At 41.6% G+C, this 27,774-nt stretch overlaps 1 protein-coding gene across 6 annotated transcripts in view; it reads right to left on the bottom strand.

The window, feature by feature from the left end:
• LOC132911304 (tensin-1) overlaps positions 1-27,257 on the bottom strand; it is a 181,583-nt gene extending 154,326 nt beyond the window's left edge. For 3 of the 6 annotated variants that reach the window (XM_060967874.1, XM_060967875.1, XM_060967867.1), the window contains exon 1: positions 25,778-27,256. In XM_060967874.1, the coding sequence (XP_060823857.1) occupies positions 25,778-25,870 (93 nt within the window). In that variant the 5' untranslated portion in view covers positions 25,871-27,256. Of the gene's footprint in view, positions 1-25,777 lie in introns of all 6 variants that reach the window. The other 3 variants (XM_060967866.1, XM_060967879.1, XM_060967887.1) reach the window with 2 other exon arrangements.
• Between the last annotated feature and the right edge of the window lie 517 nt (positions 27,258-27,774).

The following is a 27,774-nucleotide window of genomic DNA, read 5'->3' as shown; positions in this document are numbered from 1 at the left end:
TTCGATCGAGGTCGATACATCGAACACCTCGTGCTGTAACAACCATGCCGACAAAGTACGAACGAATGCAGCCAACGAATAAGCGCGGGAGGGCAATAAGATCGCGGCAGATGTAAGTATCAGCTGCACAGCCAGGGGCGGATCGTTGGCCACCATTCGAGACTTCTTTGCCTTTCACGAAACACTCTACCCAATCCATCACGAAGTCATCCGAAAAACGGGCATTCCTTCCGCTTGAAAATATTCTCATTGAAACGTCGTTTCTGGCATTCACTCCAGGACGTTATTAATATGGTTACGCAACGTACTCAAACATTTTTGTTAGGCGTATTCTAATTAACGTTCCTAAAGAATAATTTATGTTTATTGGTAACATGATCCTGTTACAATCGTGGAAAGTCTCGTTTCAACTACCGAGGCAGGCAGAACTTTTTATGAAAATTACACAAATTCCAAAACCAGAGATAAATCTTCCTTTCCTTTTTATTTGTCGTAGACTTGTGATCAGATAAACGAATATCAGGTTAATCTCTGAAACTATATATATTAAATGTCACTTGTATCTTATCGTTTGAAAAATTAAATACGAAAACTGTGTCCTTTCGTTAATTTCAAATTTTTTCTGCCATAAATGCTATGAACGATAAATTGCACATAAACTGATGACTGTTTTGAAACGAACAGTAAATCGCTTAAAAATTGTTCACAATCGAATTTGACGAATTACCAGAGAAATTAGGAATTGTAATTATAATATAAAGTTAATTTGACTCAAATAATTCTACTTAACCCTATTCTCACATCCTTAGCGATCAACGATAGCTATACGACAATTTCTTTGCCAGGTTTCCTAGCATATGAGACATCGTTCATCTCTCAATATCAGCAGCAAAGACAAGCTTCAATTAAATCCAAGCTACTTGAAAATTCCAACGATGGGATGGTTAAGATTCCTCTGTGCGGGAGCCTGCTTTTCGACCAGTGATTCCAGGAGGCACGTGGAAGAAACTCATAAAAAGGTCAGCAAGACAGTGGCCACCGGAAAGAAGAAGCTGCGGCTATAAAGTTAGGACCAGGGCGAAAAAATACCAGACCTGACCGTATCCTGGGTCTTCCACGATAACCTATGCAAAAGACAGTTCGTGAGCGAGCTTCGGAACAGGCGCAAGCCCCTTCTCTTCTTCACAGAATTCACGATACGGCCGGCTATGCATTATAGGGAATACGATATCCATCTTACGTCAGATACATGGGGATCTTATGGCCGCGGCGGCACCTAGCCTTTGCAAAACGAGCAAAAACACAAAGGCGACTTATGTTCGAGAGAAATATCAAGAAGTCGTCGTTGGTTTCGTCCTCGATCGTTGTACGTTCAACGTTCGGCTCTCTGGACGACTCAACCGCAAAACCACCCAGTGAATCTCTTGTCCCGACCTTCGCACCGGAGATACAAGAAGCGCGGATATCGCTGTCTCCAACTGTTGCTAACGGTCATCGTGACGCGGATTTACGGACAGTCGTGCGAAATGATCGCTACTGGAAATGTTGCCACTTCAGGGTTAGCTAGAACTGCGACATTGTAGTTCTACAATTACTGGCTTCTGCGATACTTGGGATGAGAACAGCTATCGAAGTGATTTCACTCGCAAGTTTCCATAACCAAATTTCTACAAATTCCTCCAAATTCCTACGTTCAAATGTCTCAGTCTGTGCGCATCACGAGTTTAATCCGAGTCGAATCGCTGATAAAGAGGTGATGGAATACAAAGCTGAAAATACATTCCTCAGAAGCTTCTGTGACAAAATTTCTCTAGATTCCTAAGCTTAAATTTAAGAGAGAATTTAACCCTCAACCGGAATCTGTTCATGTTTGATACAGAATGAATTCTACAAAGACGCTGCATACAAATTAATTTAGCAGAGATCTTCCTAAGATCTTAACCAACATTTCCAATAACAAATTCCCTAGTCCAATATTCGACTCACTAAGTCTATCCTTTTATCTACTGCGTTAAAAACGTCAGCAAATGTAAGCGCTATTCGTCGTCGCCATAACCGAACAAATTCCACAAATCAAGCAGCGAGACAAAGTATCGCCATGATTTAACGATGTATATCGTTCCCCGAGCGGGTCTCTCGACGCTGGAGCTACCAAAACGGAGATTGATCGCCCGATCGTGGATCGGTGGCGAGGTAAACACTCATCGAGTCACTGTCGGTGGTTGGAATCGATGAATGAACCGGTCACGAGGAAGATCGCCAACAGAAATTCGTTCTGGATGAACGCCAGACAGATCGGACTCATGCAAATTCATGGGACGCCGTGTGGCCGCGTATGCGCGACCGCAGGAAACGTGAAACGCGACGAGAGGGGACAACAGGAGGAGAAAGGGTGGGAACTCAACGAGAAAAATGGACAGCATGAAGAAGAAGAGGTGGAGGGAAATGAAAAAAGCAAGGAAAAAAAAATGCTTAGAAAAAGGGACGTCGATGATCAAGATCGTACTGATGCGAGCAGTGTAGCATGGGCGTATGAAGGTTCGTGGTAGACGAAGAGAACGAGTGGGGCCAGTGATTTCAATTTTAAATGCGATTCCACGGATTCCACGTGGCTAAGAGGAACGCTTCAAAAGTTCTAACGGCCGTTGTGCGCCAACCTCATATGTATGTGCATATTATCCGATAGCCAAGGAGTCCACTGGATCTCTCGATCATCCCTTTTCCCTTTCTTTCCTTCTGTTTTTTGGAAATTCCAAGTGACTTTTTAGCGAGGACCAAGAATCTTGCAGTATCAGCTACCTAGATCTAATCAATCGAAAACAGTGAAGATTCTATCAGATAGTTCCACCTTGGAAAATATTGTTTTCGTTACTTCAAATAGTTTCTCTTGAAATTATGAAATACTTTATTCGTAAAAAATATGAAACACAAAAATTAATAAAATACACCTGTATAATTTATGTCAAATACTCAAGTCAAATATTTAAGTACTACTTACATTTCGATAACATCTATTGAATAATTTTCATTTTTAATCATATGGACCCGAGGAGATCGGCAGGGTTAAAGATCATAATGGGTCATCCAAGTTCTTCTACAAGGAACGAAGATAATTTTAAAGTTACAGCACAGAATATACCATTGGCACGCAAGGTCACCTGCAGTTCAAAGAGGTTCGCTAAGGGTACATACTTTAAAAAGAAGGAATATCATACTGCTATATGATAATTGCATTCTTTGCAGATGATCTCTGACAACAACTTCCAGAATGATCGAATCCAACAATCCTAAACGCTCGTTTGTCCCATTAATTCCATTGGTACGACTGTGTTGAGTAATTGCACGATGGAATCCTGGCATAACAATCACGAGATAGAAATCCATCCGGAGGTCTGGGCGATAAAAACCGAACGGCACGATTGGATTGTGCAATCCCAGGGAGTGAAGGTTGTATTATCCCGATCGCTTATCAAAATCGATTCGGCTTGCATCGGACTTAATTACCCCCGAGGCAGGAATAATTGCGTCGGAATCAGATAAAGAACCAGTCCACGACGTTAGTGGCCGCGGGCGTACATGGGACCCGATTAAAAATCAGTCAAGGAACGCGACTCGACATCGCTGTACCGAGCATTACGATAACTTTCCTCTCCTTCTTCTATGTATCGACGTTTCTACGTTCGAGTAACTTTTCCAATCTTTTACCAAGAGATCGTGTTTTCACGTGTCACAGAATGTTCGTGTCATCCAGTGATAACGACGTATTGTGTGATACGAGAAGAGCGTAGCATTCTTAATACACAGTGGTGTGCAAAAATTTCTGGGCAGATAGATTCGTCGCTTTACATTCCAAGAACGATTAATATTCCAAGATTAAAACAGTTTTAGCTAATGTTGGGTATAAAGACATGAAAGTACAAGAAGTACTGATTACAGTTCTTGAAAATATCACTTTGGAAATATAAAGCGAAACAACTTTGATTTGTTATAATTTTCATAGAATCATGGTCAAACACGTTCATGTAATCTGAAGTAAATGTCCATCGAGGTCTCAAATATTTAATAATAAAAGAATTCTATAAACATGTAATATTTTCGAATATTTTCTAAATTTCGCTGCCAATTTTTCCAGCAACTCCATATTCGTGTATGTGTATGTGTGTGTACAGTAAAAGGAAACGGTAAAGCTTTATGGGTCTGGTTCATCTCGCTCACGATTACCATGGAATCCAAGAACTCGATTGCTCGTTGCACACTGTGCGCGTTTCGCATTCTTTCGGCTCTCTCTTTCCTCTTCCTTTCCGACGCATTCGTTCCTTTCCTCCCTGTTCGATTCACGTCCTCGGGAATTCCTTGTTTCTTCTATCTTACCCTAACCGACAACGTCTTCGTCCAGGATGAAGACAATGGCCTCCAGTGGACGTTGATGGACTCACCTTCTCGTTGACACACGTTAACGATCGCGGCGCGATCGAACACCGGAACACGGCTTCAATGATTCTTGACGTGGCACGCCCCGGGAAACGCTCGATCGAGGCAGAATTTAGACGACGCTTCTTACATTACGTAGCACGTGCCGGCTCTTAATCGCTTACGCTTAGGTATGTTTCTTCGTGCTTGCCGCGTTGTTGTTTATTTTGATGTATTTGCAGAATAATTGGTTTGATTGTGAGAGTTGGTAATTTTTTTGAGGGTTGATTATACTATATCAGAATGTTGAACCTTTGTTGAGAAGATGAATAGTAGAAGAAGAAGAAGAAGAAGAATGAGTCAACGGATAATTGAGGCGTGTCTAAGTGTTACATCAGAGATTCTTGACCTACGGCACTCTGTTGGACGATGCCCGGAAAGATCAAGGAAGCGGTATAAAATAGCTGCAGTTCGTGTAACTTATCTCTGCTGTGATTTCAATTCTTTAAAGTTTCCGATTTTCAAGTTTTCAACCTTTCAAGCATTCGAATTCTCAAAATTTTTCAATTTACAAGCTTCCGAATACCGAAATTTTTAAAGGTTCCAATTTCCAAATTTCTAAAAGCCCTAATTTTGTAATTTTCAGTCTTCCGAACCTTCGAATCGTTACATTTGTTTATTTCTTTGGTTAAGAATTTCCGAATCTTTTTATCCTTACATTTCTAAACTTTCAGGATTCCTTAATGCTTCTTTCTACAAAGCTTAATTCAATAACACAACCAAACTTTAACCCAACCCGGGAACTTTGCCCGTCCGAATAAGCCAAGGCAAACGTTTTCACCGATCTAAAGCACGAGCTAACGATACGAACTATTATTTCGGTGCTAGTGGAGGATATTTCGGAATTTCGTAGAAACAACAGTGACTAGGACGGAACCAGAAACCGCCGCTGTGGCAAAATTTAAGAGCCGTAGTGCAACGACCGAATTACGTAATGTTGCAAAGTCGTGCCAGAATTGAATCTCGATTTTCGATGTTTGTTTGAAAACCGCACCCTAGTCGTGCAGTAGGGGTCGGCTATCGACTCGTCTCGTTTCCTGGCAAGTGCCAAGCGGATTAACGACTTAGACTTTGTTTCCCTTTGAAATAGCTTCTTCGTCGTTCACGCTCAACGAGCCTGTCACGATCCCACGCGCGTGCAACTTCCCCGGCATCGCTTTGAAGAGTGCCGCTCAGCGCTCGTGGCATCCTTCCGCGATTTCCGCGCTAGTCGAATTTCCTGATCCGCGATAAACGCCAAATTGCCGGTGAAATTCCCCCATCGATCCTTTCTACAATGTTATGCGTTGATTCCTCCAAGAACTCCGTAGGAATTTAACTAATGCTGTTTTTTAAAGTTTTATTCTTGAAAAATAGAGCAATTCGACACAGATCTTTGGAAATAAATGGACAATTTTTAATTCTATAATTTTCTAGATGAATAACAAATTTTGATTCCGGCTCTCCATTATATCATCTTCTCCTCTATAAATCTCTTTGATAAGAAGTTTGTGAAAATAGTTTAACTCCATTCTCCGTCCATATTTCAATATTAAAACGCCATCTTCTATATGACCAAAAGGATCCGGGTGCCTAAGATCAGTTCCACAATCTGACCAGCCAATTTCTACCATCTTCGCCATCTCTATCTTCGTGTGAACAGGCAACAAGCAGCGATTAACCCTTCAAAGAGGCGACTCTTAAACTCATCCTAACCACTTCTTCGTCCGAGTTGCTCGTCGAGTATAGCAGACGGAAGCGTTTAACTGGTGGAGATGATAATTGTCGTGAACGCTGGTGGCACTTCGGTCCATATGTTTTGACACGACTCGAGAGGGGTCTCTCCTCGCCAAGTGACGCATTAATCTCGTCCCTGCAGGACCGCCTAAACGGCCACTTGTGCCCCTGAGGGACTTACCCCACCTAAGTTAACATCACCGTGATTCGACCGAATGTCGAACAACCAACGATGTTCCTCTCCTTTCTCCTCTCTTACATATATTTCTTTCCTTTCTCCAGGCGGTGTAAACGAAACACCCAACTTTTTCCACGCGTAATTCGAGATCCCAGGAAGGACAGGTTGTACAGGCGATTCAAGATTAACCGGTCGACCGGCAAGGGCGCACAGGTTGCGTGACTATATACTAACAGCAGCGAAGAATGGCCACAAGATCGGTCCCACGACGATTTATCTCACTGGGAGGTCAGGATGTGCCTTCCAGCCCCAAAAGATCTCTGGTGTCGTCGATCAACGAATATTCCTTTGTCTTTGCCCAACCATCCACGAAATCTTTCCTTTTCTCGGATTAGAACCCTTGGACCCTTCCCTATCCACCATTAAATTACACCTTTCCCTTTTTCTTCGAATCCTACGATTCTTCTGATGAGAACATATTGTGGGCCTAAATTCGTGGCTCCAGTGAAATCTAGAAGATTCTATGGCTCGAAACGAAAAGAATATCAGGAATAATAAAATTACGTTGAAAGCTTCATTTTCGAGAAAATCGAGCTCTACTTTTTATCAAATATACGTGTATCTGCGAAATTCCCAACTAAAAGGGAACAGACAATTGGCAGGAGGTTATTTTGCATCGAAAATATGAAATAAAATTTGTTCGTCTGAGGCCTCGGTTTGAAGGGAATAAAGCTTCGATATATATAGTCAAGAATTTGCACGATGCACACGTATTCGACAAATTGCAGGGTTCAAAGACTGACCTCGTCAAATTTGTAAACCTTTGAGATAAGAATATACTGTATTAATTAGAAGCGAAATGTCATCTATGGCGAAATCGCTGTTATAAAAATCATCAACACTGACTTATATTAAATGAAAATAATTGCTTTTATAAAAACAACCTTAAGGTCTACTTCACAACGTAATTAGATACAGTTCTCTTAAAGCAATCGTATAGTATAATGAATATTTAAACGAAGAGTTGAAATATATTAAAGAGAAAATATATATGCTGCAAACATGGTCAAGAGACGTTTTATCAATTCCTCAATTTGCAAATTTGCTTTTCTCTCCGACGCAAACTTTGTTCTTTCCTATCTTCGACCTATCTCGAGGTAGAGAATTTTTGTGACTTCATTAGCGCCACTAAAAGTCCATGATGTGTGTAACTGTCTGCGTCGATAAACTTATTACGCCTTCGGTTAGACGACGATTACATCGTTCACCGGAATACATTGATACATGAACTCGATGACGCAACATGTTTCAACAGCTCGATGAAACGCGGCATACAACATCATAGGTGTGGCGTAGATCTAAACTACACGGATCGAAGTTCAGGGAGGAGTTCAGTCCTCGGGCGCCTTCCACCGTTGGTAGCCAGCACTCTTCAGTAGAGAATATTCACGAGAAACGCGCATCCGGCTCGCGAACGCGTCGTTACCTTTCCCGACTGACCGATTATGTAAAACGCGCTTCCACGGGTGGCCTCTTCTCCCACTGTTATGTCGATTCCACGGCCTTCCTGTACACACGCGGAACTGCGTGGGTGCATCCACCAATCCACCCACTTGAACGAATCGTTCGCTCGTCTCGAGTGCTCTCTCGATCGTGGATCGAACTTTGCCTGGATTTCTGTAACGCTGGTTTTTTAGACGATCTCCCACCGCTTAGCATTGTATGGAATTCTTCTGAATATCACTCCAAAGCATTTTCTCTTTTTCTGATACTAGAAGTATCTACGACTGGAATATAAAACGTGTACCGAAGAAATTTAAACGAGAAGTGAAAATAAAAACCGGAGTGACACAAAAAAGCAGAGCAGTGCATCGCTGAATGAAATTTAAAGTCTTAGACAAGTTTGAACATCTTAAAGGATTCGCTCAAGTATTTTCTTCATCAAGCTACCACAAAAGTCTGTTAATTTTACCCAGATAGCGTTTTCCACATAATTAACTCCGAGGAAGTTTGAAGATCTTACAAGACCTTCCTCTAGCTTCCTTCAGTCGCCACAAAAATCTGCAATTTTATCCAGGTAGTGTTCTCGTGATGACTGCAAGGAAGTTTGAACATCCTAAAGGATTCCCTCTAACTACCTCCGTCGCCATAAAAGCTTGCATTTTTACCTAGATGCTGTTTTCATGATAACTAACTTCAACTCAAAATCTACTGGCACATAGCTCTCTCTTTCTCCCTCTTTCTCCCTCTCTCTCTCTCTCTCTCTCTCTCTCTCTCTCTCTCTCTCTCTGCGATCTCCATTTTTGGGTTACAATCAGAATGACTGTATTCGAGTTAACCAAGTCCGTCATCTAGCGGGCAAGTTTCGTGTCTAATGAGGCGACGGGCCAATTAGTTTCAGAAAATGTCCTCGCGAGAAGCAATGGGGCCGAACAATGAACGTGTGTGCAGGGAAGAAAGGATGAGTGAGAACGAGGGCTAAAAGCCTCGCTTCGTAGCAGCCTGAGAACAAAAAGCAGAAAAGAAAACACGTGTAGAGAGAAAGAAGGTGGAAGGGAAGGGAAGTCTCGTGGTCGGTTCTGCCTGACTGCCAGTCGACGGCAGCTAGTTCCTCCGCAGGACCTCCGCAGCTTTCACAGTTTTTCACGGCTTCTTATTTTTGCCGACAAACGAACGCCGTTCCAGGAACCCGTCGGAATAATACCGGCCGGACACGATCCTAACTCGGGACGAAAACTCCTCCTAACGACCGGACCATTGTTCCCGCGAAATGTTCGCACGTGTAGAATAATGCCCCGCGGCGAGAAGGTGGAATCCTCTTCATCGTGCGCCAGACCAGCCACGAAGATTATCGTCGTCTTCTTTTCCAGATACCCTTTCTCTCCCCTTTCTCGCAAAACTTTGCACGCGAGACTTATCTCTCGTGTCTTTGGTTAAGTCTCTGCCGCCATTTCATCGCTTAGGAAAGATATTTCGGGCTGCAGGACATCTGACAGGAGGAAAACTGATACAGCATGTTAGAAATTAGTAAATGTTCGCGGAGAAAAATAAGGATGCTTAATTTTTGAAGACGGCTTCGCATGTTAAGACTGGTTCAGATTAGTCAAGTTGAGAAATATTCTCCCGAGTTTCTAGCCTGGTGGTTCTCATTAATTTAATCATTTAATTTAGAATCCCTTGAAACTACTTTAGTAAAGTGAGCTATTTAAAATTGTTACGCATTTTAGTATTGACTTGAAGTAATTTTGTGAAGTGCGTACTAAAAGCCGATTAAACATGAGGTGAATAGGCCGTGATAGTTGTAGTTGCTGATGCTTCTAGTGTGTAAATATCGCTGCTGGGGTACTACTGTATTTTTCTTCTAATTTAGATGCGTGAAAGAAAATTGCCAGACTCCGGTCGCCGGGATTTAAACCCGGGTTCCGAAGTTCGTAACATAAGGTGCTAACCACTGCGCTGCCGTCGTCCGACGCTAAGTTAGTGTCGAGTGGTGGTATTTTGCTGTCGAGTGCCGCCACAAACACATGTATATTTCTTTTTCTTTTAAGAAATGAATTTCATTCGTCGTTGCCAATATTCCAGCAAGTACCAACTTTACTAATATTCCAATAATCATCCATTGCTTAAAGTTAGTTCACTTGAATTGAAGCTGCTCCATTGGAATGACTTGATTCACACAAGCTTCTATTCGAGTTATTTTGATTAATCTGAACGAGGTTATAGCAACCGCAAAATGTTTTACTCGACTATCCACATAATAGACGAACAAATTCAGAGCTGAAGAATACATTAAACTCGAATGGTGATATTTCTCGTGTCTGGAGGTAAACTTGTTTTTTTGGTGTGTTAGACTCCCGCATGCACATCAATATCCCGTCAGCCCCATAAAGCGCATTAGCTCCTTCTAGTCTGTAAGGCACCAGCATGCATCTCGATGCGCCTCGTCGTTCCAGACGAATTTATCAATCGTCTATTTGCGTCTCGCCAAGTCTCCATGCTCGTCGACGCTGGTTTCTTTCCCTTCCACGACGTTGACTTTCACGCTTCTCGTCTGGAAGTAATGCGAATCCTTCTCGCGGAATAAAACAGGCGACGTTTGCCAAAAAACGAGATACGAGGTACGAGCGAACAACTCCAATAAATTTTCAACGAGAAAAATCGTGCGAACGTTCGAAACGTTGAGAGCGTTTAAATGCACGGTGATTAATTTCGAGAGCATAAGCACGAGACTGTGGAATACGAGGCCAGTGTCACCGGACAGAGCTTTGTAGCTATTTGCATAATGTCTTTTCGTTGCCCGACACTCGACGCGTTTCCGTGAAATCCCTTTCCCAAACGGTTCTTTCTCCAACAGGATGTGTGTAGTTTCGTGAACGAGCAATGAATTCTTTAATGACCACTGGAACGTGCCCTCGTGATACAGCGACACATTAGCAGCGTGGCCCGAAATATTTAGATATGCGTTGAGGCCCACGAAAGGCCCATTTATTCGCCTTAAATCGACCCATTGTGGTCTGCCACCCGCTTGAACCCGTTCCTTAGAGCGGAGGATCAGAGGATTTCACAGCGTGATACAACTGAATAGCTAAAACCCACTATTGAACGTCTACCAGATTTTCCTAATCAATGCTATCGCTGCATAAATCGTAAAGAGCACTTTACCACTTTATCGATATTAATCCGTTTAGATATTGAAGAAACCGTGTAATGAAGTTAATGCGATGGATCGTTAATTACGCAGAAATCTCTCGTAAAAGACGCAATCACGTTTTAAACATTCCTTCCTTGACAAGATAAAAATTGATTTCCCCCGAACCGAGAGCGCGTTTCCAGTCGCGAAATAAATCGCCCAATGAAACGGTCGAGCGAGGGGGAAAAAGAAGAAGAGGACGACGATCGGCAGCAGGCACGTGCGTAATAAGCTGTCATATTAATGAACAAGCGATTCTTTAAACGGCGGAAGGCGAAGAAACCGGTTCTTCACCTTTTTTTCTCAGTAGGTGACGATAAGGAATGAGAGACGCATCCCTGCGAAAGGGCCTTCGGTTTTATAACTATATGTGCGTTCTATCGTTAGGGCAGAAGGTATTCAAGGGCGACAGGAGAATGGAACGATTCACAGAAGGGAAGGACGAGAAAAAGGAGGGGGAGGATGAAAAGCGGCTGCCTATAGATGAAATCTCGCTGTGCCCGACCTGCTCTAATCTGCTTCGCCTTAGCAGTAGATTCTCTACGAACCTACTCTTCCCCTTCCTCTACCTATCTGTCCCTTTTTCCCTCTTTTTTGCTCCAGCTTTCCCCTTCCAATTCTCTATTTCTTTCTGCCTTCTGCCTCTGAACCGTGTGACACGACCGACTCCCCTCTTATTCGTATATCTCCAACTTGTTCCATGGCACTTAACGAGAATGGAATTTCCATTCGATCGATCGGAACTCGTCCCAGAAGATTCAAAGGAGCTGGAATGGAAACAGCGCGAGAAGCAGTGAACCTCGAATCTGCAGAAACTTCTGGTCCCACCTCCAGACGGTCTGTATCCTCGATCGTACCATCTGCTAGATTATTGGCTATCGTTCAATCGACGTCGACCACTCTAATTGGATTTATTAATACAATTAAGCGAGGAGAATTATGATCGCGGAACCGCGTAACTGTACTCGAAGCCACTGACTTATGAGGATCGTTAAGATCGGTGATTCTCGTGTTTCCATTCGTTATCGATGAAGATCTTCATCTAGGAAAAGTAGAATTGGAATTTTTACCATTGTCGATTGAATGCTCGGATGCTTGGCTTTACAACTAATTTATGAAGGTTATTATATTAATAGTTTGATGAACATATTTGTGTATCCGTTTAAGGGCGTGATGATGCATCCTTGTTTGTACGTCAGGGTGTATTTATTCTGCTATTGGAAATGTCGAAGCTTAGGAAACACGTAATATCCGGCTGGCAAATATTTGCCAGTCGTTATTGCTTTCGGTGCTCCATGGTCTGTTTCGTAACGTTTGTTCCTTACCCAAACCATGATGGTAAATGGCTGAGTTCGACAAAGTGACCCACGTGTCCAGAGGTTACCCTCGGGAAGATCCTCACGAGACAAACAACGTAGATCGAAGATCACGATCCATGAACGTACGTCTGCGATTTTACCTTGACCATAAATACACGTCACGAAATGTGCAGCTTCGAATGAAAAGGAATTACTGCGATTCCAAAGTTGCAGTGTCTAGTTCTATTTCTCCTGCCCTATGTTTGCTGCGATGCTTGTACAATTACGTTAATGCAGTCTCCCATCAGGGGAGAAATTCCTATTTGGCTTGAAACTAAAAGCGCCAAATTAATGTACATGCCTAATAACAGTGCACTCTGTTGAAATAACCAACAATCAACGTGTCAAAGTCTAAAAGTATTCCAATCATGGAATAACGGACCTCTAAACCTTCTGGAAAATTTCATACTAAATATTCGTTAGAAAAATTAATTACCAACTTTCCCATTGAAAGTCTACTGATTGCTGTATGAAATCCACAGTTCCGCGTGTGAATATGCAGATCGCAGACAGGGCACATTAATAATTTGTCAGCATGGTTAATTTAAACGGAAGTGTAGTAGGAGCCGCGACGAGCGCGGGTAAATCGGACGTGCGCTTCCTGTGCGCGCATTTGTGCCACGCAAGCGACTAGACACGGTTGTTATTGTTGCTACCGGTGGGGAAAGGGTTGTTTGAAAGCTGACGACGTGCCGGGAACGTGCATAATAACGCGTCTTTGTCGTTGACGGGGGTTGCAAGCTACAGATATTAGTCGTCTCGCCAGACTCGAGGGGTTGTTACAGGCAGAAATAATAGCGCAGGGTGCGATGATAGGCAAAAGAAAGCAGAAAGAATACCGAAACGCGAGGGGTAAATGAGGTGCGAACGATCATTTCGCGCCCCTGTGAATACTCTGCTGGAAAAATTTAATAAGGACCGTAGGTACTTTTCCTCGGGGTTTGTTACAAACCTCATCAAAGAGGAAACTTCGAATCAAACTTCTCCCGAGGTACTTTCTTTCCTCTGTTGATATCGTTAGTTTATTCATCCCTTTTGGAGAAACCTTTGGTGAATCAAGGAAGATCTTCGAGTGCCTTATTAACGTTCGAACGATGTTCGAACGATATTCCAACGCACTCGATAATGGCCTTTGTACGATCGTTAAATCGATTGTTAAATATATCAGTAGAATTTCGTTTGTTGGGACGAAATTTAGTTAACGTAAACTCCATTTATTGGAGAAAAGATTTTAGTGAAAGTTAATGTGAACTCCGTGTATTGAAATTTCGATGAATATGAATATCTGTTAGTTGAACAAAAAATGTGAATAAGTCGTATCCAGAAAAATGATCCAGAGAGGTTCTGTGATATTTTCACTAGAAAGTTAAAATATCATTGGAAGAAATATAGAAACGAATGCTAGATTGTACGCTAGTATGAAACTACTCGTATTCAGTAAAACTATAAGAATCATTTGCATCTCGAAGACAGATAGAGATCTACAGCATTGTTCTTTGTCATGTTACGAGCAAATTATTCAAGAAAGCTTACTAAGTATGCTATTTTATTAGAGTGGGAAAAGGAGAACTACTATAAAAAGGACGATTTAAAGCATTTAGGAGGACCCTTCTGGCTCGAGACAAACGATCCCCGAATCCATTCCAAACAACAATCGGTAGCATCAGCGTTATAAAATCCATGAGTAAACGGCATCAGATAATTGCACACCTGTTCCATCTCTATTTGGATTTGCACGTAAGCGCATGGATTACAGGCGCCTGCGACAGGATTACAGAGAGGCTGTGCTCTTGGACGTAGAAAATTCGGGATGACTTTTAATCTGGCTGCAGAGACACGCGGTGCAGACCGTATTATTCCAAAGGGAACAAAATATTCGGGAAGCATGCCAGAGAACAGAATATATGGAACGACGGCCACGCGTCGCATATTCCAGCATCCTGCTCGCAATAACACGAATAATGACTGCTCGTTTTCTGGAACGGCTGTGTTTCACCGCGCGAAAGAACCAAACTTCTACCATTGCCAACTATATGGTGGAAAAGTCACGTAACATGGTCCAGTTATCTGGATTTAAGACCGGATTTAAGACCAGGTGAAACGTTCTTACATCGCGCGAATCGTGACGCGCTATCGATGTCTGCGATCGTCATTGTGAACACGCCATCAAATAATTATAGCACGACCGTACACTGTCTTGACAGGTGGAAGTACTGGCTATAATCGTTTGAGAAATAGCTAGAAATCAGACGTTACAGAGGTTCGTTCATTTTCACAGAAAAATAATGGCTTGTATAAATATCTATCACAGTTTTGAAACCGCTAGAGATATTTTACGTATACTTTTTCTAAAGTGATATGAAAAATTGGGTCTGTCGGTTGAGTTAATAACCGAGAGATTAAAGATAATTTTATTCGGGTAGAACAAAGGATTACCGTAAAATTACCCTTTCAAATTACCCGCTATCTTTTTACGTCCACGAATACTCTATGCAAAATATCTCGGTTATTGTCTTAATAAGATTGCCGGTAAACGAAATGCTCCTCAACAACATTATTTACCGTTCTTGACAGTCAAGAAAATTATATAAGTCTGATTCGATTTTAACCGCCACGTCATTTTATTGCGCGGTCTAACGAGACCGTTTTCATTACCGCATTATCTTTCACCAACAAGGATGAGTCTAACACACAGATAGAGAAACTGTCGTTACGTCAGTGTCCATTTCAAAAGCAACGTATAGAATGTACCTCAATGCGGCGATGATCTATCTGAAACGATGTGCTTCGATCATGCAATTAAATCGTCCACTTTGTACCAGCACAAAGGAGGGAACGTCAATCGACGGACACGTTTTATCAATGTCTCTCCCTTTATTCGAGTTATACCAAGATAGAGTTATTTGGACCCCCAACATTTTCAAATTCAACCTTGAGCTTTGTACAGATTAATCAAACTAGTTGTATGCTAGAAGACACCATTATTTTTTAACATAAGAACTCAAGGATGAGAAAACATTATGTACGTTAGATTCGATCCATAAATTCCTATTCGTCAAATGGACATCATTGTTCGTAATCAACAAGCCACGATCGCGATTTTCGTGGGAAATCATGCAGAGATCTTCGCGCAGATCCAAGTCAGCACGCGACCATTACGCAGAGTATGATCCTTGGATTCGATTGCACGGCTTGTGGCGCAGCTAATGGTCCAAACAGGAAGCAGGAGCGTGCTTAAACATTTATCCGGTCGATCGAATTCCGCTCTCCTTTCCGACTTCTGCGCGAACCGGGCAGCTTTCACGTTTGCAATTGGACATGCGTGCGTCTCTCGATTCGAGTATGTCCCTCCCGTCGATTCCGATTTCCAAACGGAAACATTCGAAGCGTTTGCGTGCACGGAAACGATCGGACCGATTAATCGACCAGGATTTCCAGCTCGAGTCTTTTCAATCGCTTCGAGCCAGCGTTTTTATACATAGATGCGTGTATTTGGCAGATAGACGAATTTTCCCTCTCTAAATCTGTTTTCTGAAAGACTCGTCATTCTAACCCATATGCGAAAAATTTCAAATAAAATAGTGTTACAGCGAATTCGAATTTTTATCCTTGTGCCATACCTTGTCGCTTTTTCTCTTGAAATGTTCAAATAGCAGGAAATAACAGAGATATTTGAAAATAAAGTGCGTTTTCTATTTTTCTCGGCGAAGATTGGCACGTTGTCGATCAATTACATATTGCCAAAATTGTCTTCGTTTGTTTTTGAAAATATTTACAATTTTTTAAATATTATTCGCAGATTGAAGTACCAAAAATATTAAAATATCTGTGATACAATACACGTATTAGCCTACTCTATGTTAACTATAATATCGTATTGAAACTAATTTTCTACTAAAGCTTGAAGTACTTGATCACAAATCTCGCTGCCACTTTGCAATGCTGATAGCGGAAGATGCAGTGAAAAATATTAGAAAGTCCGTATTTTCTTGGCTGCCGGTAAATCGCGCTAAGCGCGGGATTGTTCAGGCTTGAGGAGAACTAGTAATGGTTACGATGATCGTTTACTCATCGGCCCATTATCCTTCGACTTGGTGGACCGTTCCCGATACCGTTGATGAAGTGAAACGCTAGTACCTTGTCGTAAACCGACGATAAATTGTCCAGCTAAAGAGCCTCTCGTAATTCTGGAAACTCGGTCTGGTGATTAGATGATTTCCTCGACGGACACTTTTAGGCCAATCGTCCTAAAAAAATAAGTAGACAGCTATCTTTCCTAGCTGTAATCCCGTCACGGATATCCTTCCACTTTAAGTGCTACCACGATTAGCGTGTATATTCGTGGCATGGCGATTTAAAACGTGTTAATCTAAGAGCAAAGTCTACGAGACACACCACCGAGCAACCTGAATATGACTCTAAGAAGATTAGCAGCAAAATAAAATCCTAACGAGTTCGAAATCGTACTACGACGAGAAACGTATGGCAATGATTGGGTTGAAAGTGGAGGATGGAAAAAGGAACGAAAGAGCGAGAAGAGATTGAACCGGCGTGTACGAGCTCGTTGTGGGAATACAGATCAAGGAAGAAACGTTTTGCAGGTGGACGTTGCTCATAATTCAGGAAAAGACAGTGGCAGACGCGCGAGGGTGCCACCAAGGGGCCATGCAAAGCTGCTATCTGATCGATTTAACTAAACGCCTTCACTATATCACTCTTAACTGATCTTCACCTTTCACCCTTTTATACACGGTAGACTGCGTTCCTCGCCACGGTCCCGTACTTCTTCTGCACCGGTTCGTTCGCCACGAGCATTTCTACATGGAATGCGCACTACTCCTCGCCAGAATAGAACCAGATAGAAAAAGACGGTGGTACTCGTAAGAAATCCGAGACGTGAACGCTGCGTCGATGACTTTTCGACCAACTCAGTCCACAGGCTAAATAATAGGAGGCTCGTTATTTTTTCGATTGGGCAGAAAAAACAATTGAAATTCCTCGCTCGAAAGTTTCGAGGAGACGATCGGAAAATCCGGGTTACGAGTTTTCCCGGAAGAAAGCAGGACGCGAAGAAAAATGAAACAACTATCGAAAGACAATGACTTTTTACTTTTCTTTCTTCATTCTTCTTTGATTCTATATCGATTCGTTTATGTTCTTTCGAATAGGATCCTATGAATAGAAATGGAACTTGGAATCTGTCTGTGTGGTTAATCATATGCAAAGTGAGATGTCATTTCTTATTGTGCGGCTTTCAACCGATGCAGTAAGCTTTCAACCGTGGAAGTAACAGATTTCACGTATTTTCTGCTCGCTCCACTCACGTTGCTCATTACCGACTCTCGAGAAATCATCCGACGACCTTTGTTCACCTCCGAGACCACGGAAGAATTCTGTCGTGTCGCGGTACTCCCGGTGAAAAGGGTTTGTCGGGCTGATTGCTGGAATTACCGAGATCCAACTGCGCTGTCGAGCATTCGAATCGCGAACAAGGGAACGAGTTTGTGATTACAAGGGGAACTTGCTAAGAAAATCTCATTCTCAAACGAAAACCATTCTCGAATATAGTATAAACTTACAGAAATGCCCTCTCGAGCTAATTGCGCGATTTCTTTTTCAATACATTTTATAGAATTTAATTTATTATATTGTACGGGAAATATTCATTTTCAAACGTATTATTCCAATGAAAATTTCAATTTTTCTGTTTTATTTACACTTTCAACGTATCAGTGGTGTTTCACGTTTCCATTTATTAGTGATACAGCGGATCGTTTCCCACGAACGAATTAAATCAACATGCAAATGTATCCGGTAATCTCCATAAAAAAGAAGAGGCCGATGAATCGTTCCCATCGCGCGCGCCAAGCGCTCAAAATTACGTCACGATGAAACGCGTGTGTGGCAACAATAGTTCGATCCATGTCGAACGAAGAGTACATTTCCCTGTGGAAACAGTCGAACGAACAAATTCCTTTCGCAACGCCGATGTTCACTTGGCCCGACATCCTTCGTAACCAGACTACACACGACGAAACTGCGCCTCGCTCTTTCTGACATTTCGCGATATTGCCCAGATTATCATATACACGCGTGTGTACGCCGCCTGACGTCGCGAGATTTACTTTTCGCGATTCCAGATAATTCGCTGATGGATCGACCGCTTGTACCGCCGTGTAGACCGGCGGGTTTCATCCAAGCCACACACGAACAGGTCGATTGTTCTCTCTGGACGATCGACCGACGACGCCAAGTGCTGCATCAATTATTCAGAAACAATGAGAGACTGATCGAGGCACGGGAATCTCTCTGATGCTTCCTTATTGCTATCGCTCAACGTCCCCTCGCCAAGATCTATGGCTGGGTCTCAAACTTCTTCTTTCTTTTACAGAGTATTCTGACGATGGGAAAAAACGGAGGATCAGAGCAGTTGTTACGAAAATCCTTTAGGGAATTCATTGCTTTTATGTAAAGTCTCTCTGACAGTATCTTGAACATATTTCGGATCTTTTTAGGGAAATCTTCGTTGATAATTTTGCGATGGAAGCTGAACGATCGACTGGTATTTGGTATCGCAAGTGCAAATGGATTAGACGATAAAAAATTCTTGATTTTTGCTTTTATACTGATGATCATTCTGCTTCACTTCGAAGAGCGTATTTAGATTGTGTTATCAAGTACGAACAGTAAAAATTATGTCTCTTACTCTGATTATCGCTTTATTTCACTTTGGACGATGCGAATTACTAAATTCCGTTATTAACGCCAAAAATAAGAATTGTCTATTCTTGAATTCAATTGTAAATGGAGATAATTCAAAGAATAAGAAAATTATTTGCGACGAGTATTATCATGCTTCATTTATGCTGTTCACTAAACTAAATCTCATTATTCGAACGGAATAATTAAAACCGCATACTCTTGTGTTTAATATCGCAAACACAAATAATAAAAAGAATAAAAGAAGTCCCTGATTCTTTAGCACTGCACGTCATTTTCATTCACATTGATTATTTCAAAGGCATAATTGCACTGGAATCGTGCAAGTGTGAAGCAGGTGTCAGCAAGATTTCTGGATATGGCTGACCCATTCAAGAAACGAAATACGCAAGCTTGAACTAGCTTTCTACAAAGATAATCCGATGAGCAAAAAGATTCCACGTAGTTGACCCAAGGGGTTGAATAAAACTACGAGGCACCGCGAGATGCGATACGTGTGTCCCAATTGAAGAACTTTTAATTGCGCACCGGCGTGCAGCTGCAATTAAGGAATCTCAAGAGGTCGGCCATCGTCGCTCGCGCAAGACTCGAATCGTTAAGCCGTGATATCGCGCGATTTAATCTCCAACAGTGTTCGTTTCTTTTCTCTCGGCTCGTTGCTCGTTAACCCTCTTTCTCTGTATTGCTTTTCCGCGTCTTTCCTCCTTTTTCGGGACTGGCAGCCTCGTCCGGTAAGCACTCGAATAATTTCTCAATTCAATTCCGCCGTTACTTCCTCTTCAACTTCGCTACTCCTGTCCGGAAACTTTAAAGATTCCTCTTCTATAAATCTCTTCAAGTGTTGTACGTCAGAAGTTTAGATAAATAGCAGAACTGCGCACTGAGAATGATTAATTTGCTATTTTTCATAGAAATTTTTATAAATTCACTGCAATTCCTTTTTGACGATTCAAATGAAGCGTATTTCGGTCACTGCATACTTTAACGTCTTCTTTTACGTGTTTTTAGACATCGAAGATTCCGGTATTAAGCTTCGTCACGTATACTTTCTGACCCAATTGGGCACCAGATTTGGCAAGCGAATGAATAGAAATGTCATCGAGCGTCTGCAAACGTGTTATTTTTGACGACCATTTTGGAAGGGGTGACCCTTCCAGTGTCTCAGCGTCCCTGAGTCCAAAAATAGAACAAGGATGGAGTCATCGGGTAATTGACTAGCCTGTTCTAATCTTGTTAACACAATTTGTCTCGAATTTGAATACCATTAACACCGATCACACCACGTGAGAAATTCCCGCAAACTTTCGCAATAAGAACAAACTCTAATACCTATGTGTTTGCAATTGAATGTAATAACACAAGGTGTGTACGTCGTGCCAAATTCTTCGAATCAATGAAATAGTCGAATCGTTACGCGACTCTAAATTTATTATGGAGGTTCGTCAAGATGAAAAGGGGCTGTTAAACGTTAGGAAACGCTTTGAAACGTTAGGAGGTAAGTATATCTGCCTACGCGCATGGACTCGGCTCCTGAAACCGTTCGCCGGCGGGCGTTCGCTCAATAAACTCGAAAATTGTTTGCTTCGCACACACAGTCTTTACTTTACACCTTTTAAGCGGTGTCACAACATTATCGACACCCACGTACGTGTCTACCTCTCGGACACTTTGACGTTACACGTAGAGAAAACGCGCTCTTCTCAGCCTTGAATATCGATGGCGTTTCAAAAATAGAATCGCCATTACATTTTTACTTCTCCATCTTCTTATTATATCATTCGTGTTATTTCATTTCTATGCCCTTCGGAAACTTCTACCTTCTTTAAAACGGCGAAAATTTAATTTCCATTACTTTTATGAGATTGTTAAAAACAGCGTAAATGCCACCGAAATAGAGAGAATATTGCTTTTAAATTTAAATAACTCAGGTCGTGAAATGATAAACGATTGAAGTACTAAAAAGCAGAAAGCGATTTTTCACAGCGGAATACAGCGGAAAGAGTTAGAAGTGCTAGAATAATTTATTTTATCTTTTAGGACAATGACAAAATAGAGCTACGATTATAGTTGGAAAAGATGGAAGATATATTTTTACCATTTATTTTTTCTGCAAGTCCATCGAAAAAAGGTAAACGCTGAATTTTCATACCTTTCAGAAAATCAACAAAAATAAATTCCTTGTTTTTATTAAAAAAATTTTATTTATGACATTTATCTTTTTCTATTTCAACTCCTCAATTGCAGCAGGGAAAAAAGAAAAAGAGCGAGATAGAGAGGTGAGGATTCAAATAACAGATATGAACATTAAAATTAACTGTAAATTCTCCGTTTCTATCAAGAATCTTTACTTGTGGCATTCTTATACCATTTACCACTTCAACTTCCCAATTGCCACAGAGATAAAATAGAGATAAAACAAAGTAAAAGATCGAGATATGTAAAGTGGAGCTTCTAGGTGAGTCTAATATCCGTAAGATTAATTTTGGAGCTAGTTTGGCCTAGAAAAAGTTCAAAGGAACGTTGCAGCTCCGTTCCGAGGGAACGGACCTAGCCAATAAAACATTGTTTTGCCGTATGTACTATTCAATGGCATGCGCACATACGTTCCGCGTAATATACGAGCTGGTACACGTACCGGTTACCGGGAGAGCATTCACGATGATGACGATAGTTATGAGACTTTCCTAATCTTCCCGAAGAATTATGAGCCTTCGCTGATTCACCGTGAAAGATATCGCCAGCCCGGCTTTTAACCTTTTAGCCAAAGGTAATCGAAGCGTGTCGAGTGTTTCCCTTCGATCGATCGATCCTGTTTCACGAGGTACTTTTCACCACTGAATTTCAATTTTCCTCGTACGCATACAGAGAATACCAAGAAATCGCTTCGTTTGGAATTTTCTACCGAGTTTTCTAAGCAAACATGTAATCCGATCTGAGCTGATCGGTTCACATCGATTAGATGTATTAAGCATGTACACGCACGACAAAAAATGCGTGTAAAAAGAAAGAATACGCCATCAAACGTGGTCTAACATATTTGCCGTGACGGTGAGCGTGCCTCGAGAAAAATTCGCATAATTGCGTGGCAGGTGCGCTGACTTAATTGCTGGGCTTTGTACAAAGTAACTGTAGCGCCACGAGGAACGTGATGCAATGCGTGGAATTTCGTTCCGTGCATGTTTGATAACAGACTTTAAATGCACGTTTACTTATGCCTGAACATCTTTGCGAGATTATGATACGTAATGCAGAAATCTGACACTGTTGCTGAGATTAGGAAATACAAAGTCTATAAAAGGCTAGAAGTAATTCGCGTGGAAGAGTAATATACTAATGTAGACTAGAATTAAGCAAATTCCAAAGACACTCCTCGAGATCATCGGAGTCGCGACCTTTCATCTCCGTTCGAGTACTATTACATAAAGTTTCGTCATGTGAAAAATCGCAGAATTGCCAGGGGCTCGCTAATTTAATTGCCAGCTCTGGAGCGTGCTTGCTGATGGGCGGCGTACACAGGCCAGAACCAATCCGTACAGGTGTATAGTACCGATAATGGTACGGTTATAATAACAGACGTGGTGCGCTCGCATGATCGCGGATAGCTCGCACACGTCGTCACGTCTGCGTGAGGAATAACATCTTACAGTAACAAAAAATATTTAAAAAACAAACAAGACTTTTAAAAAAAACATCTATTAATCGTGAAAAATACAAAAAGTTGCAAAAAATCCAGAAAGTGATAAGAAGTTTTTTATCTTTATCGTGAGATTCCGACGGTACGCTCGTCTTTGTATAAATGAGGGAGACAAACACGCGGCAAAGTTTTCGCCTAGCCGAGTTTTAGGAGCGCGGAGAACGAGCAGCGAGAATGGCCAGCTTCATGGACGCATTCATTCTACGGAATATCGCATTCGCGATGCTAAGTGGCGCTTTAATGAAATCGCCACAGCACGCAACCATGGGTGGTAGCACGCTTTACTATTATTTAATTGCGCGCCGCTATTAGCGCACGATTTTTAGTCTGTGTACTTAATTCGCTTAACGACGTCTGCGAGTTGCTACCTGAAACAAAACGAGCCTCGCGTGGGACTCTATTTGATCGTGAGAGGATTTCGCCCGGGATTCTGATTGCCTGTTTTATTATGGCTCTCTGTTTGATGCACGTTAATGTCTTATAAGTATGTGAAAACTTTTAAATTATTTCAGATTCTGGTATCGATTTTTTGAACAATGAATATTTTGCAACTTCTACGTACATTTGAAGATTGGTTTCACATTTTAGCAATATAATTATGGTATATATGCCTCACACTACTGTTAATGAAATCTCGATACGTTTTCGTAAAAGTTACGCAAGTATTAAAATACTTTTTTGAACCATTATAAATGAGGTGACTACATGCGATGTTAACGGAATTGAGATATATGTCTCTAGTGCCATTCCAAAACGTTATAGTCAGCTCTCCTTTACGGATAAATATGGATCTCAAGTGATATATTTCTTGTCTTAGTTTAAATTTAGCAGTGCACCGTCCGAAGATAAAGAACCAACACTAAAGAAATATTTTTCAATCATAACATTGAACATACATCAGGAACATCAACATTTTGATCGGATTACACCAAATTTAATTGTAGAAAAACTCATAGATGGTAGTATATGGTGTAACTCGTTAGCAGACTTGACGAATTACATATTTTGTCAGAACAGGTGACGCGATGTTCGAAAAAAGTAAACGATCATTCGCAACAGAACGGTCGTAAATTTTAATCGGAGAAATTCAATTTTGACCGGGGTTTAATTAATTCGAGAATCAATCGCTTCTTGCCGTATAAATTAATTCGTCGTTCAATTCCACCACATTGTTTTAATTTAATTTCGTTTAATTACAGACCACGCGACGTTATTTGCATAAAAAGAGTATTGAATAGCGGATGTCGTTTCAAAAGAAGAACGTAGGAAACTACACGAAAGAGGATTCGACCTTGTTTTCAAGTCGCTTTTGTGCTTCGATAATTACCTTGATAATCTGAACACGTCTGCCATGGCGACAATGACAATTTTCGTCTGACATACTTCCCGCGATAATTGAAACGTAGTAATTTGTAGCTACTCAAGATCAAACTACCAGTCATCCACCAGAATCGTTAACTGTTCTCGAAATATATAACTTGGATCTGATCCAAAGAATCGTATGTATTCCAAATATTACTTTAGCACAAAGGAACTCGACCACCAGACCTAAACAACTTCCTACTTCACGCCACTCACTCATTAAATAATAGAAAATTCGAATTTAGTTAATTTTTACTGGCTGTAGTCCAAAATTCTATCCTTTCGAACAAACGGATTCGTATAAGAGAACTAGGAGCTGTCATTCTGCCAATTCAATACAATTTTGCAAAAATTGAGATATCAACCGAATGAAAACGTGTCAATCGAGATTCGAGTGTCAGGTGAGATTTTCTCGTCGATCTGATCCCTTCGAGGGCAGTCCTCTTCATCGTGACGATCGCTTACAAGTGTGTGTCACTTAACGATTGCGTTAAGGGTCAGCCAGCAGGCACGATAACGAGCAGGTAACGCGGCGTGGTTATTATCAATTTAATTGGTGGGTCGTGCGGATGCATCATTGAATCGATACAGTTGGCCGCGGGGCGGTCTGGGTCAGTCTACTCAAAGGAGCAGGCCTTCAACCAAGAAATTAATAAATGAAGGCTGGTTGAAAGGGCCACCATGGTGCCCTTTTGTCATGTCAGAGTGTCGTATCTATCCAGCTTTATGGCATTCCAACGCGAAAGAAACGTTCGCCTAATAATCGTTTTAACCCATTCCTCGTCCGACTCTACTTTTTTCTTGTCTATCGCCTTTTTCTTCATTCTTTGTTCCCGCGCCCCATCTTCCTAGTTAAGCTACCTCTCGCTGAACGCGACACGCTTATTAAACGCTTCGTGTAAACGTTGTCTGCGTTATCTATGAGTTCTGTCCTTTGTTTCCGCGATACAGAACTGTCGGAGGGATGGAAGGCAATTAGGACAAAGGACGGAGCTGGCTTGTCGCTAAATTATCAGCGAGGGAGATCTTAGATCACACGATCTTCCAATGAATGAAGAAATCACTAGACCAGATTACAAAATTTAGATATTTTCCTCTGTCGTCCCCCTTCTTTTTTTTTTTTTTTTTTTTGTCGATGGAAACTCGTCTTCGATACAAAATCACGATAACCTCCTGTTAAGCATTAACTTCAATAATCTCCAACCACTACTCATCATTTCCCTATCGAAATCTCCAAATTAATATTTACGTCATTGATCATGCTAAATATATCCAACACAAGTGGATAAGCGTGTATACGGCGATTTAGTAGCACGTAACCGTGCCAGTAAAGTTAAAGAGCGGCTATAAAGTCGCCTATCTGGAGCCAGAATCCCTTCCAGATTTGACTCGAGGACCTCTTTAACACAGAAGAAAAAAGAGAGAACCATCGATAGCCGAATTGATCGGGGCCATGTGCAATATAATTTAAAGGCAATATTAACACCCATCTTGCAACAGGACCACCCCCAGTCAGAATCTCTTCATAGACATTCAGAAGAAATTTTGCTTGAAAAATTCGTCGAGGGAAATACTAAGGCAAATCATACCTTGACGAGCAGGTGGATCGGCTGGCTGACGCTGAGTGGTTTGCCTCTTCTGGCCTTTCCGCCTCCGCCGCCCAAACACTTTATCCACGGCATTCCTCGAGTGTTTTCTCGCCTCTCCGTTGCCTCTTGTTCGCGACTCTGATTCTTCTCTTTCCTACTTCTCTCTTTCTCGCTTGCCTGCCAGTCACTAGCTCGTTCTCGTCCTCCTTCCGCAAATCCCTCAAGGCTTCCTCGGCTTTACGTTGTTATCTGCGTCTCTCGTTCGCTGCATCTCGCGGATCTTTTGAAAAGTTGGGAAAATCGCGCGCTTTCAAACCGGATTCAACCCAGAACCTAATCCGAACCTTTAAATTTGTTCGTCAGGATTCTTCGTTTTTCTTTTCAATGAAAATTTTCTTTTCGATTATTCTATGAATTCTGTGATTCTTTCCTTCTACTTTGAACTTTTCACCGATTCATCACTGATTCGTTAATAATTCTATGTATCTCCAAGCGCAGACCACGTACGTCGTGATTTTGCATCGAAACGAAGCGTCTTGACTGCAAGTTAATTAGCTGGTCGCACTATAGATCGTCCCTTAAGCATGATTTTCATTCGTAATGTATCGTGGATCGATTCGTTCAGGCACAATCGAGGCAGGTTGCGATAAGAACACAAACGAACACAATTCTTGCGAGATGATTGACAAAGCGAAAACACAGCGTGGTGGGAAGCATTAACGTTTCCACGCTGACTTTTCTATGCTGACTTTTCCACGCGTCGACGTAGCACTAACGACGACGTCCTCTCTCGCGCGCGGCTGCCGCGACACTGCCGACAGTCGACTTTGCTATCGTCGATTTTATACGCGCCTTGACAGCCTGGGTCACCGCGTCCCTTATCTTCGTTTCGTCGACTCTTCTGCGATCAACCTTTTTGCACTAATGACGATAATAATTCCCACAAATCGCGAGAAATATTATTCAATGGGTATATATGACTGGTACGATTTACGAATGTTTATTTTTTCGAGTTAAAGCGAGATCATTTTTATCACTTGGATTATTATAAGATTTTTCAGGAGTTTGATATTAGAGAATATATTCACTAAAAAGTTCGTAGACTCGTAAGAAACGAGCTTGAAGGTGGATTAGCTTCTGGTAGTTGTCATCGCACATTCATCAACCTGTTTGATCATTTCTGCGTAATCTCATCTCATCTTCAATTTCTGCGTAATAAGCTTCGGGGATTATCGGCTAACCCGACGATAGATTGCAATTTCTTCTCAAAATTTAAGAAACTTCACACCGTTAATTCCGTAATATTTTAAACTTCAATTACTCAAACAATAGATACTTATAAGCCAGCTGTCAGCATTTGAAAATCCTCTTTCAAATTTTTTGAAATTTCTCAACTCGAGAGAAATATTTCATCATTGATATACAATATCTTCAATATTTCTGTATTTTCATCCATTATTTGTCCATTAATTGAAATTTCGAAATGGAGGAACGTCAAAATGTAGTGCCTCGTGTTGTAAAGTAAATGTATACGCGTGAGAATGGAGCGGTGCGCGTGTCGAGCGACTTGATTTTACGAACGTCAGCTTTTCTCGACCAGCTCGACCCGCGGCCTGCCGTCGACTGACAGAAAATACCAGCCGGGACCCCGAAGAGCGCTCAGAGGGCCGGTACAGAGGGGCGGAAGGAATCGACAATCCGTGTCGAAACGCAGCGCAGCTCTCCGCATCTGCGCCTCCACTACGATCGTTGGCCCTGCTTTTGTGACGATTGAACAGAAGATGATCGAACCGAAAACGATCGAACCTTATTATTCTTCCTCGACAAACAACACTTTAAAACCATGCGATATAAGATTCGATAAATTCGTTTAGAGCACTTATTGTTTGGTTAGTTTATTTCCCATATTTTTACGATATTCGTCAATAGGGCATGGGATTACATGCCGATGAGTTGAAAGTAAATCAGACGTATACCCATGATTCAATCTTTTTCGA

Source organism: Bombus pascuorum, chromosome 10 (assembly GCF_905332965.1).
Source record: "Bombus pascuorum chromosome 10, iyBomPasc1.1, whole genome shotgun sequence".
In the NCBI taxonomy this organism is placed as follows: Eukaryota; Metazoa; Arthropoda; class Insecta; order Hymenoptera; family Apidae; genus Bombus; species Bombus pascuorum.
Note: the sequence above shows the minus strand (reverse complement) of the source record. Positions and strands in the feature narration are given on the sequence as shown.